The 16,626-nt window shown below is 39.3% G+C and overlaps 1 protein-coding gene across 5 annotated transcripts in view; it reads left to right on the top strand.

Annotated features, from left to right (window-relative positions):
* Positions 1–16,626, top strand: part of Lrrfip2 (LRR binding FLII interacting protein 2) — a 113,081-nt gene that overhangs the window by 48,731 nt on the left and 47,724 nt on the right. For 2 of the 5 annotated variants that reach the window (XM_038322642.2, XM_038322646.2), the window contains exon 5: positions 3,999–4,067. The exons of 2 other annotated variants lie outside the window; for them this stretch is intronic. In XM_038322642.2, the coding sequence (XP_038178570.1) occupies positions 3,999–4,067 (69 nt within the window). Of the gene's footprint in view, positions 1–462; positions 520–610; positions 656–3,998; positions 4,068–4,860; positions 4,903–7,033; positions 7,100–8,010; positions 8,086–9,935; positions 9,984–10,063; positions 10,109–10,792; positions 10,841–11,148; positions 11,206–13,844; positions 13,914–16,105; positions 16,196–16,626 lie in introns of all 5 variants that reach the window. One more of the 5 variants, XM_038322641.2, reaches the window with a different exon arrangement.

Below are 16,626 nucleotides of genomic sequence, written 5' to 3' on the forward strand. Positions count from 1 at the left end.
AGTGAAAGGAGGGGAAAACCCCCAAAATGAAAAAACTTCCTTAGAGTGAGCACCAGAGTAAAACCTAAGTATTTTTAAAGCAATATACATTATTCTTTATATATTTATGACACAGTAAACATTCCTTCTCACCTATATAATCTGGCACTTACAATGAAAAAATAAATGTCTGCTTTCAGTGCTCAACCCAGCATCTGTTTGTTGAGTGCTGTTGTATGTTTTAATCCTCGAAGGTTGAGCTCTCTGGGCCACATGCAAATATGAGTGCTCAGACACATCACAGCTGCTGAGCTGCTGCTTTTCTGCTGTCTGAAACATGTGGTACCACCAAACTCAGCTTTGGATCCTGCTTATTTTAAGAAGGTGCCGCTGTGCTTTTGACTGGCTGGTTTTTGCTCCTTTGCTCTGATAAACAATTACTTGTTCAGTGAATAATTATCCATGTGCTTTCTTCTTCCCCAGGAAGACTCAGAGAGGGCCAGGTATTCTCACCGGTCTGGCCATCACCGTTCTTATCTGGTTTGTAGTGTTATGTAAGCTTTCCTGTGGGGCTGTTCCTCATCGTCTTCATGAAGTCAGACTTTAATATGCTTGCTTTTATTTTTATCAGGGAGTTGAGGATACATTGTGTCTTCGAAGCCTTGGCAGTCACAGGGTTGGTATTCTAAGTCATTTACACCAAATAGCAAAGCTTTTAACAGTGGTCTTCCCTCAGCATCAGTGATTGTCTGAGCAATCCAGCGGTGTCCATTTACGCCTCTGCAAGTCATACGTGAAAGTGCCGGCAAAGCTCCATCACAGAAAGAGATGTTTCCTCTCAAATTATTGCTGGAAGCAAATCAATTCTAAAATCTTGAATATTTTTATTTTAATGCAGGTTTTTTCTTGCTTTCTGTAGAAATACCTTTGATTTTAGAAGTATCACAAAATGATAAGATGGAGTTTTGTAGAATAACATCTGTTTTGTCCTAATTTTTTGATTTTTCTTATTTTCATATCATAAACTGACAATCTATTGAATGAATGTAGCTTTGGAGCTTGTCTGGCTAATTACAGTTATAATTACATGGAACTATTGACTTGAATTTTTTTCTTGCCATACATATATGAATTATGCTTTGACTTTTTGATTAATATTTTATAATATTCCAGTCTTTTAGCATATATTGTTATAAGTAGAGTGAGAATTTGCTGCCTAAAGTCTCGTGTGTTATGCTGAAGTGCAACCTTTCCTCTTCTTAAAGAATTGTGCTTCAAAACAGTGTTTTGCATTTGTGTTATTTACATTTTCATCAGTAAAATCATCTTTCATATTAAGGGTGTTATTTGTTCCAACTCTGATTTCCTTCTTACTTTATATAAAAGTGTACTACTGAAGCTAATACCTGAAAAAACAGGTATTAGCATTTTTATATTTTTAAGTACTCCATCTATTACACTCCAGTACATTATTTTCTTTTGGTGTATGTATGTGTTTTCTAACTTTATAAACTGGTTTTAAGTCATAAGTGCTCTATTTAGTTACAAATTTTAGACTTGTTTTGTAGTATTGACAAATCTTTGAAGAAACCTAAGATGACCAGCGGCTTTACAATGGTTTACAGGGCTGGGAAGCTGCTCCGCAGTCAGAAAGCACTTGCTGCTGTTGCCGAGGGCCAGCATCAGTTCTTAGCACCCACATAACAGCAGCTCACAAACAACTGTCACTCCAGGCGTCTGATGCCCTCTTGTGGCCTCTGTAGGCACCAGGGATACACATTGTGCATATACCTACAGAAATGCTCCTTTCCAAAGTGCTTTTTATGTGTATGAATGCTTTTTAGAAGGAAAATATGTGCATTTTTATGCTTGCTGCTAGAGACATTTTTTCTTTCCTCTTCAAATAACTTTTTCTTTTTTTTCTTTTTCTTTTTTTTTTTTTTTTTTTTTTTTTTTTGGTTTTTCGAGACAGGGTTTCTCTGCAGCTTTTTTAGAGCCTGTCCTGGAACTAGCTCTTGTAGACCAGGCTGGCCTCGAACTCACAGAGATCCGCCTGCCTCTGCCTCCCGAGTGCTGGGATTAAAGGCGTGAGCCACCACCGCCCGGCCCTCTTTAAATAACTTTTAAAAAACTATATAATGAGTTTACCAAAGTTTCAAAGTTGAGAGTCAAGGACTACAAAATATTTCCCTCTTCCTTTTTGTGACCAGTTTCTTTGCTTTCAGTTATAATGCTCATAATGTGAGTTTTCACAATTTTTTATTAAATTGAGTATTTATAAGTTTGCATATGACCTTGGAGTGTTGATCTTTAAGTTTGACCTAAGTTAGGGAACTTTAAGTCAAACCTCCAAATAAAAGAAATTTGCCATTAAACTCATAAGGAACTATTCACCTGGAGTGGGTATAAAGCTACCAGTTGGATATCCCTTTAGTGGAAATTGTATCAGTAAACATCGGAGATACAATTTTAATTCTTTTTTTTTTTTAAATTTACGGTAGCTGTGAAAATGTGTTCCCATTGATAGAAAAAACTCTGTATTTTTTGAGGTTTATCTTAGGTGTATTGGTGCTGGAATGTGCATCAGTACCACGTGTGTACAGTGCCCTCCGAGGCTAGAAGAGATTGTCAGATCCTCTAGAGCTGGGGTTAGAGATGACGTGAGTCCTTGTGTGGGTGCCAGGAATTGAACCCCGGTCCTCTGGAAGAGCAGGCAGTGCTCTTAAATGTTGAGCCATCTCTCCAGCTCCAACTCTTTGTATTTTTAAAAATTAACATTTGAGTGCCAAGGATGTAGCTAAGTGATTGAGTTCTTGACTAGCATGTGCAAGGACCTACGTTTAATTTCCATCACTGGAAAGAAAAAAGCCTGTGTGAACTTGAAAATTAACAAAGGAGTCTGCATTATCCTTGTATGTATGTGTACGGATTCAACTAGTTTACATGTATGGATCTTTACAAAATTAAGTCTGAAAGCTCAGTGATAAATTGTATTTCTTTTTAACAATGTGCTTTGTTTTTGCTCTCTCTGGGGATGGAACCCTGTTCCAAGTGCACCTCCACCAAGGCTGATCAACATCCTTAGCCTTTGAGATAGTTTTTTCCCATTTTGCTTTAATTAGATGATCTTAGGAATTCTAAGCATTTGGAGTTTTTGTTTGTTGTTTTATTTTGGGGATCGGGTCTAGGATATGTGGCAGACCACTCAGCTACCACTCGCTCTAAATTATTGACTTTTAAAATAACTTTACCAGTTCCACTGATCTGAATATGTCAGACAATTTTTGTTCTCTATAAAAATAAATATAATGGTCTAAAATGGCGACCTAAGTGTTCTAATGGTTTACCAGAAAACTTAGAGGTTTCAGTGTTTCTTTACCTGTGTTTTTAAACTTACGAGTTATGTTTTTAAATGACTCATACCGTCTGCACATTTATATGGTTTTGAAGCATTGGCGGTATGTGGATGTGGGTCAGGTACACTTAAGGTTTTATGCTGGATTTTTAGGATTTTGAACTTTCCTTTTGTCCAGTTAGTTATCTTTCAGAAACTGCTCTGTTGAGAAGTGCCCTGCTGGAAGCTACATGGTTTGAAAAGTGCTATAGACATTAAGACTAAAATAAAAAGAACAAAGGAAGCCTGAGCCTGAGTATAGGCCTAGGGGAGGGACGAGTAAGTCAAAGTCTTGGACCGAAGAATGAAATCGTGTATGTTTGCTTGTTACATGTGCATAGATTGCTAATAACATGAATATCAGTAGCTGCCTTAAAAATTACTACAGATGCTTGATTATTGCTTTGTGTACTGTATGCAAGAAGACAGTTGAAGAAATCTCAGATTAGGAAATAGTGTGACCTTGAATCATAGGATATTCACTATTCCTCATTAGTGGAGATTTTTACTGTTTAGTTACTATTTATTTAGTTCCTTGCCATATATTAGTGGTTTTGAGATAATTGTAGTGAATTCAATTTTTAAATTATTCTTTAAACTTGTCTTTTGTTTAATTTCACTTAAGAGTTCATCGAAGGATATTACTGGGACACACTGGAGCAGAACCAGTACACCCAAAAGGAGAGACATTATGGTGTGTACTTCTGAAATGTGTGGTCTCAGATTTTTATGTGTTTATTGTTGATTTTCAGTGTTGTGGACATAGAAGCAACAGGAATAGGCTAGTGACACATGAGTTTCTACTTTGTTTTCCTGTGAAAACTTTAAAACAAATGTTGTCTCTAAGGTTTAAAGACGTGCCCTGACTTTGATTCCAAGATTATTTTGCAAGCCAAATCAGCTATGTGCTCTTCCTTGCTTTTGCTATTTTTCAAACGACAGCAGACGTGGTAGCAGTCACAGAGATGAGGAGGGAAGCACCTTCGACCTTAGAACGGTTTATACTTTACATTTAAAGCCTCCCTTAGGCTGTGTTGTTCTGTAATATCCTAAGGTTGAATCATCTTACCATCACTGCTTCTGAATTTTGTTATTTGAAAGAAAGTAGAGGTTGAGGGGTATCTCAGTGGTAAAGCACTTGCACAACATGCACAAGGCTCTCAGTGTAGCCAAAAGTTGGGGTGGGGGAGAATACAGCCTTTTGTATGTTCAGGATGGGGTTCTGTCTCAGACTGCACAGTAGCTAGGGCTACGTGTGCCTATCACTGTGCCTGGCATAAAACAAAGTTTTAGTTACACGTGCAGTTTAGCAATAATTTCTACTAAGAATGTAAAGGTTATATCTAAATATAATAGCTTTTGCATTTAATAATATTTTGCTTTTGAAGTAGTACTGTTTGGATTTTAATAATGACAAATGTTGCCTTTTCCCCTTATGTTCCTGACTTTGACAATGCAACCGACTCTCCCACTTTTCTGAAGTGCAGTACGATACCCTCAAGGACAGATCATCAAGGGTTCCATCATTAGTATGTAGTGCATGACTTTGTGTTACGCGTGGGGCTTTTCTTTCTAAACTCCAGTTATTGCTAATCATAGATTATGACTAACTTTCATGGTTCTTTTATGGTTTTTTTGGGGGGGGGCATGTGTAAAAAACCATTGTTTTTGCAGTTGTGGTATAATCTGATACTGGAATAATAGCTTTTCCCATAGACTTCAGGATCAGGCTGAAAGCATGGCTCAGTAATAAAGTGCTTCCTTAGCATTACAAGCCTGTAGGTTTGCTCCCCAATACTACAAAAACCAAAACCAAAAATGTTTCAAGTGGATCAATGTGTGCTGGAAGAGCTGAGATTTATGGCTCAGTAATTTAGTCATAGTTTTATCTTCCAAAGAAGAGCTGGTTCCCGGTGCTCACCTGCTGCACAGGAGGACTGGTTTGCTTATTTTTTTTAACTTCCTATTTATTTATTTTGCCTATGTCAACTTGTTGGAGCTGGTTTTCTCCTGCTACCATGTGGGTCCCAAGGATTGAACTCAGGTCACCCAGCATCAGACTCGGCAGCAAGCATCTTCATTTTCTGAGCCAGCTGTCTCTCCAGCCCCTCTGGCAGTGTTCTGAGACCTGAGCCACAGTAGTACACCTGTGCTTCATTTCACGTGTCAGAGGCTGGCAGGTTACTAAATAAAGTATTCAGCAGTGATGGGTGGCAGCTGAAGATGTCCAAGAAGTTTAGCTTGACATATTAAATTAGCTAAGGAAGTCAAACTGGCTTGGTTTTTTTTTTTTGTTTTTTTTGTTTTTTTTTTTTTTTTTTTTTTTTGGTTACGATTATGTCAGTAGATTGCCCAAGTTTCTAGGCTGTGTAGTTTTCACTTAGATGTTCACAGTAAAGTATGAAAGATTATTCACAATGAGAAAATGAGCATGTCCTTCCTGTTGAGGATCTGACTGTGTGCAGTAGTTTTCCTAGGACAGCCTTGCCCTTGGCTGTTCTAGGGTACTGCACAGTCTCACTACATAGATTGAATTTATTGTCTGCTGGTTGTTGTTGAGAAATAGTCCTGACCTTTGTCCCCCTGGGAGAAGTGATGTCTTTATATAATCTTGTTTCCAAAGTACTGTGTGTAAGCTTAAGTATATACATTATAGGTATTTCTCTTCTGAATGGTTTATGCCCTGGCTCTACTAACTTGGTCTGAGGGTTAGAGAAATGGCTCAAGGGTTAAGAGCACTTACTACTTGCAGAGAACCTGAGTTCAGGTCTCAGCATCCATGTTGGCTGGTTCACACCAACCTCTAACCCAGTTCTGGGGATCCATGCCCTTTTTAGCATTTGCCCACATAGACCATAAATACATAATTACATACATATAAAATAAATCCCCCAAAAGAGTGTTGTTTTCAGTAATGAAATGTCCTTTTGGTTTATTTACAATACAGAGTTGTTTTTGCTTTTAGATAAGATGACTAAATTAGGAGGAAGAATAAACTCTCACCACCTCTAACTTCCGAGAGAAAAAGAAATGGGGGACAAGACTCCAGTAAGGTGTATAATGAAGGTTCCCTGTAGTTGGATTTTTCTTTGGGCCACCAGCTCACAAATAATGACATGGAGACTTATTATTAATTATGAAAGTTTGGCCTTAGATTAGGCTTATCCCACTAGCTCTTATAACTTAAATTAACACTATTTATTTATTTATTTTCATCTACATTCTGTCATGTAGCTCATTACCTCATCTTTCCATACTGCCTTCTTCCCCCCAGAGTTTTCTCTCTGCTTGGAAGTCCTCCCTAACTATTGGCTGTTCAGCTTTTTATTACACCAGTCATAGCAATATAATTTCATACAGTGTACAGATATTCTACAATAGTCCCCTAGACATCCTTCTGACTCTCTGTCCTAATAGGTTCCCTTTAGCTGGCCAGACACCAGGTTAGTTAATGGACACAAGTCAAGTAAGAGAGGGTGATATGTCCCCAGACTGCATATATCAGCCTTCTAAGTTCATTTGGTCTGTTACCGACAGGAATTAGGTTGCATGCATACTACTCTATATCATCTGTACCTTTGCTATTATTTTATGATGAGTTTCATTCTTAAAATTTCATTACATAACCATTAAAGTTGACTCAACAATTTTTACTTGCAGAATTATTCTTACAGTCACACCTATGGGATGAAGAAGCGATCTTCTAGTTCTCATAAAGACCCCCTGGTTAGTTCTACTTTGAAGTTTGATCTAGTTGTGATATTATGGACAGCACCAAATTACAAGTGGATTTCATGCTCAAAGTTTGTTTTTAGAAACTTGGAATGTACAATAATGTGTGTGATAGAGAATTCCCATGTGAGAGCTCCCAAACCCTGTTACCTGTGTGATCAACTGCAGAACTAACAGGCTTCTCATTACAGTCACTGGGGTGCTCAGAACACCTCTTTCTCCTTATTGTGCTATTGGCAGAAATGTAGTCCCTACCTTGCTGCCAGTTCTGGGTTCCCACGGGAGTGTTGGGAGGATGTACCTCATGGGGGGGGGAGGATGCTGAAGGCAGATTACAGAGAGGCCTTGGTGTATGGGAAGGACATGGCAGTTTTGTGCCCGGGTGGGGTGTGAGTGATGGAGAAAGGCAGGGCCGAGAGCGGTGTCGGGGAGGGGTAGAAGCAGGGACCCTGCAAGGAGTGCCAGCAGTAGGGAAGGATTCATACACTTGCTTAGCCTCTAGCAAGGGGGATTTGATAGACGATTTCTCTAACCTAGTAAGTTATAAAAGTGGTATTATTCGGGCCTAGGTTTGTCAGGGGCATTCTTAACTGTAGAATGAGAATAACTCAGTTATTTGCATTTCATTTTTATCTGAGGGTTTTTTTTTTTTGTCCTATTTTTAAGGTAATAACAAGCAGTACGGACCTTGTTTGAAGTAGCTCACCTTTAGTGCCCACCTCTTACACAGGTTTTAAACCATTGCTCCTTGTCCTGTCTGCTCAGATCCAGTGGTTTAAAGGCATTGCCTTGGGGAAGAAGGAGCCTTAACAGCATCAGATTTGCCTATGTATTCAAATTTTGTCATGTTGTGCTTCAAACACATTTAACCTGAAAAAAAATATATTAAATTTTGCTTTTTGCAGAGTGGCCTCTATTTTGACCAGAGAAACTATAGCAGTCTTAGACATAGCAAACCTGCCTCTGCCTGCTACTATCGGGTTTGTCCAGAGTCTTTGGTCTCATCTATTTCACCCACCTTTAACACATCTTTAATCCCTCATTTTGCATTTAGACTATTTGTAACTAATCTCTTAATGGTTTGATATACCTGTATAGTTTTGGTAGCTGATTTATATAGTCCTTCTTGAGTGTATCTTCAGTGAAAACTGTTAAATCACCATGTTTGTAATGAAAATTTCAAGTAGAAAAAGAATTTATACAGTGAGCATCATGTTCTACTCTTAGATTATTTAATTTATTTTCTTAGTCACATAATTATTTGTCTATCATTCCATCTTTTTTTTTTAATTTTTTTCCAGTTTATTTATTTTTTATTAAAAATTGCCATCTCCTCCCCTGCTCCTTCCCCTTCCCTCCCCTCCCCTTCACCCACACCCCCACTCTCTCCCTCTTGAGGCCAACCAGCCATCAGGGTTCTCTACACTATGTTGAGTCCAAGGTCCTCCCAACTCCCCCCAGGTCCAGGAAGGTGAGCAACCAAACTGACAAGGCTCACACAGAGCCCGTCCATGTCGTAGAGACCAAGCCCATTGCCATTGTCCTGGAGCGGATGAAATTCCATCTTTTTTTTAAGGCAGTCTCACATGTATGTAGCCCCGGCTCAAACTCGATTTTCTTACCTAAGTCTCCTAGTTGCTGGTGTTAAGGCAGGGACCACAATGCCAAGCTTCTGTCTAGTTTTTTGATCCATTTCAAAATAAGCTATAAGTATCAATACACTCTCTAATAGATACTCTTTTAAGAAGTTGACATGTGAAAATATAAGCTACATATAAGATGAGAGGTATGTTATTGTTTGCTAGAGTATTAATGTAATGTTAGAATCTTGTTTTTCCTTTTTGTCTGTTTTGGGGCTTTTGCTTGTTTTGTTTGTTTTTGAGACATGGTGTGTCTCTGTAGCCCCGGCCTGATCATCTTGCCTTAGCCACCTGTGCGCTCAGATTGCAGGCTAGTGTCTCCACAGTCAGCTAGAATCTTAATTTTTTCCCCAAGAAATCTAACATTTAAAGCATACTGTAATGTGTGGTACCCAGTACATTTAAAAGTATTCAGGAATGTGGGCTAATCTATGTGGTAGAATAATTCATTAGCACATGCAAGGCTCTGAATTCAATTTCAGGCACTGGAAAACACAGTCAACTGAAAAACCTGTCTGCACACACTATTTCACTATTCCTGTTTGTCTAGGTTTAGTGAAAAAGAACTGAAAATTGTGTCTTAAGTGACTCCAGGGAAAGAAGTGTAATTTCTTTATAGAAAGAACTTTTAGTGCATGAACTCCGGGGACTAGTTCAACTTACATGGCTTCTAGCATGCTTTGTCCATGGCATGTTTTCAAAGATAAGCTTTCAAATCTATTTGGGAAAAAATGGTGATAATGGTAACTAAGAGCTTTTTTACCTATAACCTGGCCAAACCCATTGGGAGTCTGCCACAAAATAATCCACAATGCCCCAGGAACTACTGGTGACTGGTTTGAGACCTCTGACACATTCCCAAGTGCCGTGGCCCTCTTTTCTTCAGTGCTTTCCTGGGTCCCTGTCTCACATCCTGCCAAAAATGTCCTAATACCTAAAGGTTGTTCATAATGATAGGAGACTGCTAGAGGCGATTTTCTTTCTCACCCTTAACAGTTTGCACTCGGAAAGTCTCTAGTGACTTTTCTCTTACTTCATGTGTTTTCACACTACGCTAAGCACTTGATACTTGCTATTGAGTTATGGAATCTAAAACCATAAACGTGAAGTCTTTTGCTTGCATGATGGTGAGGTGCAATCTCCTGTGTTTCTACTTTTGCTTATTTCTATTGTTCTGCCTCTCTTTGCAGTCTTCTTCCCTGTGCAGTGACCCTCTGGGGACATCGAGTAAGAACAGGGTTAGTACTTTCGAGGAGCATGTGGCTGTCACAGCTGCCCTTGCCTTTCTTTAGGTTTAATTAGTGCACTTATTCCATAGGCCTCCTCTGCTGCAAATTCTGGTCTGCTGAGAAGTGCCAGCCTGGTGTGTATTTCCTTCTTGCAGTGTGTGCTCTGTGGTAGGGCCGCTGCCATGGCGCTGACTAAGCTGTGTGGCCTTTCTGCCACATGTTCTGCAGAGTACGCTGCCTGTGCTTAGGTTACAAAACTCAGGATGTGAAAAAACAATTCTGTTCTCTTTGCCAACATTGAAATGGATGACTTCTGGTAGCTTATGTTTAAGAATCTGTTTTCTGCAAGGAGGTAAACTCCCTGGGTTCTACCATCTTCACTTAGTTTTCTTTGGTATGGTTATGACCCTGGGCTGTGGCAATCAAAAGTTTACTAAATAAGCCAAATTTAAAGCATAACCAGTAGCTTAGTGTGTGTGGCTGTTGGTGCTTCCAGCCATTTGATGTTCTGTAGCCAGTTTCCAAAGACTGGAACCCAGAGTGCTTATTCCTGTTCACTTTCCCGCTGTTTGCTCTTTTAAGAGAATAAATTAATTAATATTAGCTTCCTCATGTTATAAAATGAGGGCAAAAGAAAAATACTGTAGTGTTTTTGTTAATCCAAGTATATTGTTGAAGTTACAATGAAAATGATACAGCAAATAAATATAACATACCATCCTCAAACATTTTTTGAATTATGAACTGCCAACTAATAAAGGTATTTTCAAAATAACTCCAGTGCTAAATAAGTAAATAATTATTCTTTTGTTCTTCAGGCATCATTGTCTGGTGGTGGATTATATAACCCTTATGGTTCTCGAACTGTAAGTGTAAATGGGAGGGGGTGACCACAGGAAGGGGCAGGAGTCATTTAGTCTGGCCCATTCATTCAGCCAGCTGTGAGATGGTGACTATTTGGAGATCAGGAGTGACATATGAGGGGAGTCTTAGGGAAAGTCTCTGGGCATCTCCTCCGCTTTTGAGGGTGGGTGTGAGGTGGCGTGCCAGACAAGGCAAAGCAGCTGTTTTTACTTGGGCACCAGAGTCAAGTTAAGAGTAGGGCCACTGTATTCCCAGCAGAAAAACGGAGCTGGTCGTTGTTGTAAAGCCTTTCTTCTTGGAAATTTTATAGCCATCTGAATACAGTTACTACTCATCGAGAGCAAGTTCCTCCCGAAGCAGTCCTGTGGTGAGCTCGCCAGCTTCTTTGCACACTTGAGGAATGTTTAGTTGCTCTGCATTCCACTTTAGAATAGAGTGGTGTGTTTCACCATCTTGTGCATGGATTATGTGTTCCCAAGTCCATAAAAACCAACTACTAATATGTGCTAATTGACTGCTTTTGTGTGGACCCAAGTAATTTCTTAACTGAGTCTGGAATCGAGGCCTCTGGACAGGCTTAAAGTTTTTGTATTGTCATTTATGTGAAACACTTTGCTAATTCCTGTTGGGTGTGCTGTTCTGGCTATCCCTGTGTATGTTCCTGCATTACCTTTTCTGTCTGTGGAGTGGTGGGAGAAGTAAAACAAATCAGTTCTAAAGCTTGTTATGTACGCCTGCTACTCTTTCTAGAACAGTACATTTATTTTGCAGTTTATAAGGTAAGTAATATTAGTAAAGGACAAGTCCAGAGTATAGCTCCCCAGACAAACCCTTACATGTAACCTGTGCACATACATGCTTTCAGAGATGTTCTGGACATGTATGAGTGCTTTTCATTTTGACCATAAATGGCTTCCTTTTTAGTATGTGTTACTTCTCCATGTTTTCTTAAAGTATCTTTCTGTGTCAGTGCATACAGATTTATAGTATTCCTTTTTGCCATTATCATCATCATCACCATCTTAGACAAGCTATGCCCACCTTTTCAATTATTTTCTCTTTGAGATAATTTTGTATTATCAAATCTTTAGTATCAGCATGCTATCACATGAATATATAGATGTTAATTTTAAAAATTATTTTACTATTGATGGTCATTTAGATGGTTAGACATTTTCTATGTGTACTCATGAGCTTTGCATGCACAAATGGAGGTCAGAGCTCAAAGTCTGGTATCTGTCTATTACTCCTCTCTACCTTATTTGTTTAGACAAAGTCTTCTTAACCTAGAGATCACTGTTTTGGCTAGACTGTCAGGCCAGGGAGCCCCTGAGAGCCACTGTCCCCCCAGTGTGTACATTACCAGGCCTGGCTTTTACATGGGTGCTGGAAGTACACATTAAAGCTTCATGGTGGCATAGCCTCTCCCTAGCCCTGTGATGAACATTCTTACACATGTTCTCTGCCCCTGTCTTTCCTTTCCTTTCACACCCATACACATGAACAGAGAGTACATTTACATGAATATATCTGTAAGACAAATATGTATCAGGAAATGTTAGGAATATAAGAGCATATACATTTTTAAAAGATTAGTTTTGTTTTATGCGTATAAATGTTCTGCCTTCATATACATGTTTGTACTATATGCAAGTCTGTGTCCGCAAAGGCTTGAAAAGGATTTTGTATCCTGGAACTGTACTTACAGGAGATTGTGAGCTACCATGTGGCTGTGGGAACCAAACCCATGTCCTTTGCAAGAGCAGCAAATGATATGTACTGCTGAATCATCTCTCCAGCCCCTCCCAGTTTTTAAGGCAGGGTTTTCCTATGTAGCTCTGGAGAGTCTGGAACTCGCTCTGTAGACTAAACTGACCTCGAACTCACAGAAATCTGGCTGCCTCTGCCTTCTGAGTGCTAGGATTAAAGGTGTGGATCACCATGCTCAGAGTGTATGTGTTTTAATTTTGCTATATCTGACCATGTTGACGACTAAAAAGACTGTACTCATTTACATTTCCAAAGTAAATGATTACTTTCGGTGTACTAGCTTGTTATCCTTACAGATTATACCAAACTGGAAAAATTAATCATTATCAGGGAAAAGAAGAGTTCTGTGGGCTTTTACATTTAAAACATTTGTAGTTCTGCACTCCAGAACAGCAGTTCTCAGAGATCCACCCTTGTACTTAATAGACACTAACATGGGTGTATTTAGGGCATAAGGGCTTTGTTTACTCTTATCCCACTGTGGACTCAAAATTCTACTTGGCAGTTTTCAGACCAGGTGACATTTTTAATATGTCAAATGTAGTGTTCCCATCCAAAAATTTTTGATAATGTATTTTCAAAAACACAACAGTACAGGTTCTTGCTCTTGTGAGTTGACTAGATTCTGTTTCATTTGCATTTGGGTTCAGAATTACTACCTTAGTGATGCCAAAATGGTATCTTAGTGACATCAGAATGGGCTACACTAGTAGGCCGAAGGTGGGCTCTGCCAGTGGAGTGGGAAGAACACAGTCCTGTGAAGGGACAATAATACCATCTCAGCCAACTGCGGAGGAATGAGGACCAGGAAATAAGTCACTGCCTGAGGACTTTGTTGGTAGGAACTTCTTTGACATATGTTATTTCATTTTAAAACATTTTTTTCTTTCTCAAATTGAAATCATAAGTATATTTATTGACATCTCAAGGGACTTCACAGATCTGCAAGTCTAAAAATACCATGACCTCCCTAGCTGATTTTGTCTAGTTTACTCATACCCTCACCAGTGTTTAATGTTAATAAAAGAGAGTTTTTGCTTTATTCTCTGTGCTTTTGGGAAGTATCTTGACTTGTAGTAATACTTCATTATACCTTATAGCAGCTTATCTCTTTTAACGGAGTGCAGTGGCTCATGTCAATTACAGTGTGTAATAGAGTGGCCTTCTAAAACTCTCCCACAGTGTTTGTAGTCTACGAGACTAGTAGAGAAACTGAATCTTTTTCACTTTCTGTAGTCTATCGACGATGACACCGCAAGCATTGTGTCTTCTGATCGTGCCAGTCGTGGGCGAAGGGACAGTGTGGTGAGCATGGTCTGCATGAAAACAATTACAGCTGTTACAGGAGAGTAGTGTATGATTATGTGACATTTACTGCAAAGTGAAGTTTGTATTTTCCTCAAATAGAATTTATGTGCACAGTTTGCTTTGCCATGTTGTCGAGAATGACTCACGAGTCTCAGGCACAAATCGTTTACTGAAAACTTTCACCTTATCTTGTTAGAGGGAGGGCCTGCTTGTTCATTCCAGCCACCCGGCTAGCCTAGCCCCACAATAACCACACAGAAGCTGTTTTAGTTAAAACATTGCTTGGCCCATTAGCTCTAGTTTCTCATTGGCTAACTCATATTAATTTAACCCATTTCTATTCATCTGTATATTGCCACGTGGCAGTGGCTTACTGGCAAAGATTTGGCATGTCTGATTCTGGCGGCTCCATTGCTCCTCCCCTGACTTCGCCCTTCTTCCTCCCAGCATACAGCCTAGCTTTCCCTGCCTAGTTCTGTTCTTCCCTGCCATAGGCTCAAAACAGTTCTTTGTTCAATTCAACCAATAGAAGCAACACATAGACGGAAGGACCTCCCACACCATTATCTGTTGTTTTTTATGCACACATTTTATCTGCTTATTTTCCAAAATGAGCCTCTCAAGCAAGAGTCACACTTGCACCATCATACAGTACTCGTGTGTGAGACTGTGACGTCGTCACCTGTCAGTGGCAAGATTGAAAAACATCAATTCAGACATTTCACCCAGTTAATCATTGTGGACATGGTAGTACTTCATGCTATTCTTTAGTGACGCTGCAAATGTCGCAGGGTGACGTTTTTGTTCTCCATAAGGAACTGATGTGGAAATTAGAGGACTGGGTGTCAGCGTGAAGCCAGAATAAAGAGACCTATGAAGCTGTAATTCCTTCCAAAAGCGGTACAAACTCAATGTGCGCGGTTGTAAACCAAAGTTTTCATAAAGGGAGCGCCATATGTTTGTGTGAGATAAATTCATCTGATTAAAGCATTTTTTTTGGTTCCTTAGCCAACCAGATAATATTCATACTTATGGCCAAAGGAGAAATAAAAGTCATAACACCTTGGAAGCAGTGGAAATAGGGACTTAATAGTGATGGGCTTGCCTCAACCTCAATATAACCTGTTAGTTGTTTCTGTCCAGTGGAGATGGCTGTCTTCTCTGTTGTTAGACTTACTACCTGTACTCAGTGAGTGACTCTGAATGACACCTTTCAAACCTCTAAGGTAGTAGGTGCTAATCATATTATATGTAATCAAGTTGTAAAGAATAAAAATATCATTGCTTGATTTTGTTAGCCATTGGCAGACATCTTGTTCCCATGGATGAGTTTCCTGGTGAGGAATTTTAGAGCAAGGCAGACAAACACTTTGAGTTAAGAATGACTGATGAGTGGGTGCAGTCGTTCGACTATGAAGTGCCTTTATGTCTGTGGCAGTGTTCAAATACCAGGAGTGATTTGTTTAACCAAGGACAGAGCTCTGACGTTACGGAACTTATGTTCTAGGAAAAGACAGAAATAAACTAGTAAGGAAAGAACACAAAAGGAAGACAGTTTAGGGTGTGAAGAAAAGAGCAGGGAACTGTGACAGAGGACCTTGAGGTGGGTATGTCAGAGTGACCCTTGGAAGAGTGCTCAGAGACAGTGACTTCTGATAGGAGAGGCTCAGCTGTTTGAGTGGCAAGAGAGGGGCCTTTACAGGTCAGTTTTTTTCATTATTTTGTCCAACAGTTCCTGATATGACATGTGAAAAGGAAGAAATTATTGCAGAAATTGGGTATTGCCAGAGTTGATAACTATAAAGAATTATAATAGTATAAAATATAGTAGAGATTTGATAGTGGCCTGAACACTGCCCTCACCAGTCAAAGGTTCCCAGTGCTTCAGTGTGGAAGGTGTGCTTGTCATGAGCTCTGGCAGAAAATGGTCTGTAGCATAGACTTGCACTTGTACTGTTGAAAGAACTTACTCTAGGGAGCTGTGACTTCATTTATTCATTCATTCAATGACTTCAATCATTCATTAATACCTCTATTTTACTTTTTGAAATAGGTCAGTTGTAAAAGTTTCCTCATTTCATGATACTTTATCAAACATCAGATTAAGACAGGCACACAACTTTCCAGTTAGCTAGTGTTCTTTTTCTCCTTTCTGACTTTTAAAGTGTTTCATTTTCTCTGACTGAAAGGTCTCTGCTGCTGATTATTTTAGTCGCTCCAATCGTAGGGGGAGTGTTGTCTCTGAGGTGGATGACGCCGGCATCTCAGACTTGACCAGCGTGAGTGTATTGCATGGGTCATTGTGTTGCCCCAGGCATGCGACTAACTGCTTATGTAGTAACTTTTTAAAATTAGGAATTTAATTAACTCCTTAGACATATTTACTTGAGCATATTAACATGAACATAATTATTTTGGGATATATTTGTTAAAATGTTCTTTAAAATCCCTCTTTCTTTTACCCTTTGGAATTCCCTCATTAGCATCTTCAATGATTCCTAATATCATCCTAATTTTGTTTCGTATGTTTTTTACTATTCTTTTTATCTGAATTATTTTAGAGTCAATCCATTCCCATCATGTCATTTCCTAACAGGTAGCTGATATGCATACCTAACCCTACACCTAAGGAAATAAACAAGTAGTTTCCTAACACCACCCTTGGCCCATATTCAGGTGCTTCTGGTCTACTTTTTGCCCCCTGCTTGGT

Source organism: Arvicola amphibius, chromosome 3, assembly GCF_903992535.2.
Source record: "Arvicola amphibius chromosome 3, mArvAmp1.2, whole genome shotgun sequence".
Taxonomy (NCBI): Eukaryota; Metazoa; Chordata; class Mammalia; order Rodentia; family Cricetidae; genus Arvicola; species Arvicola amphibius.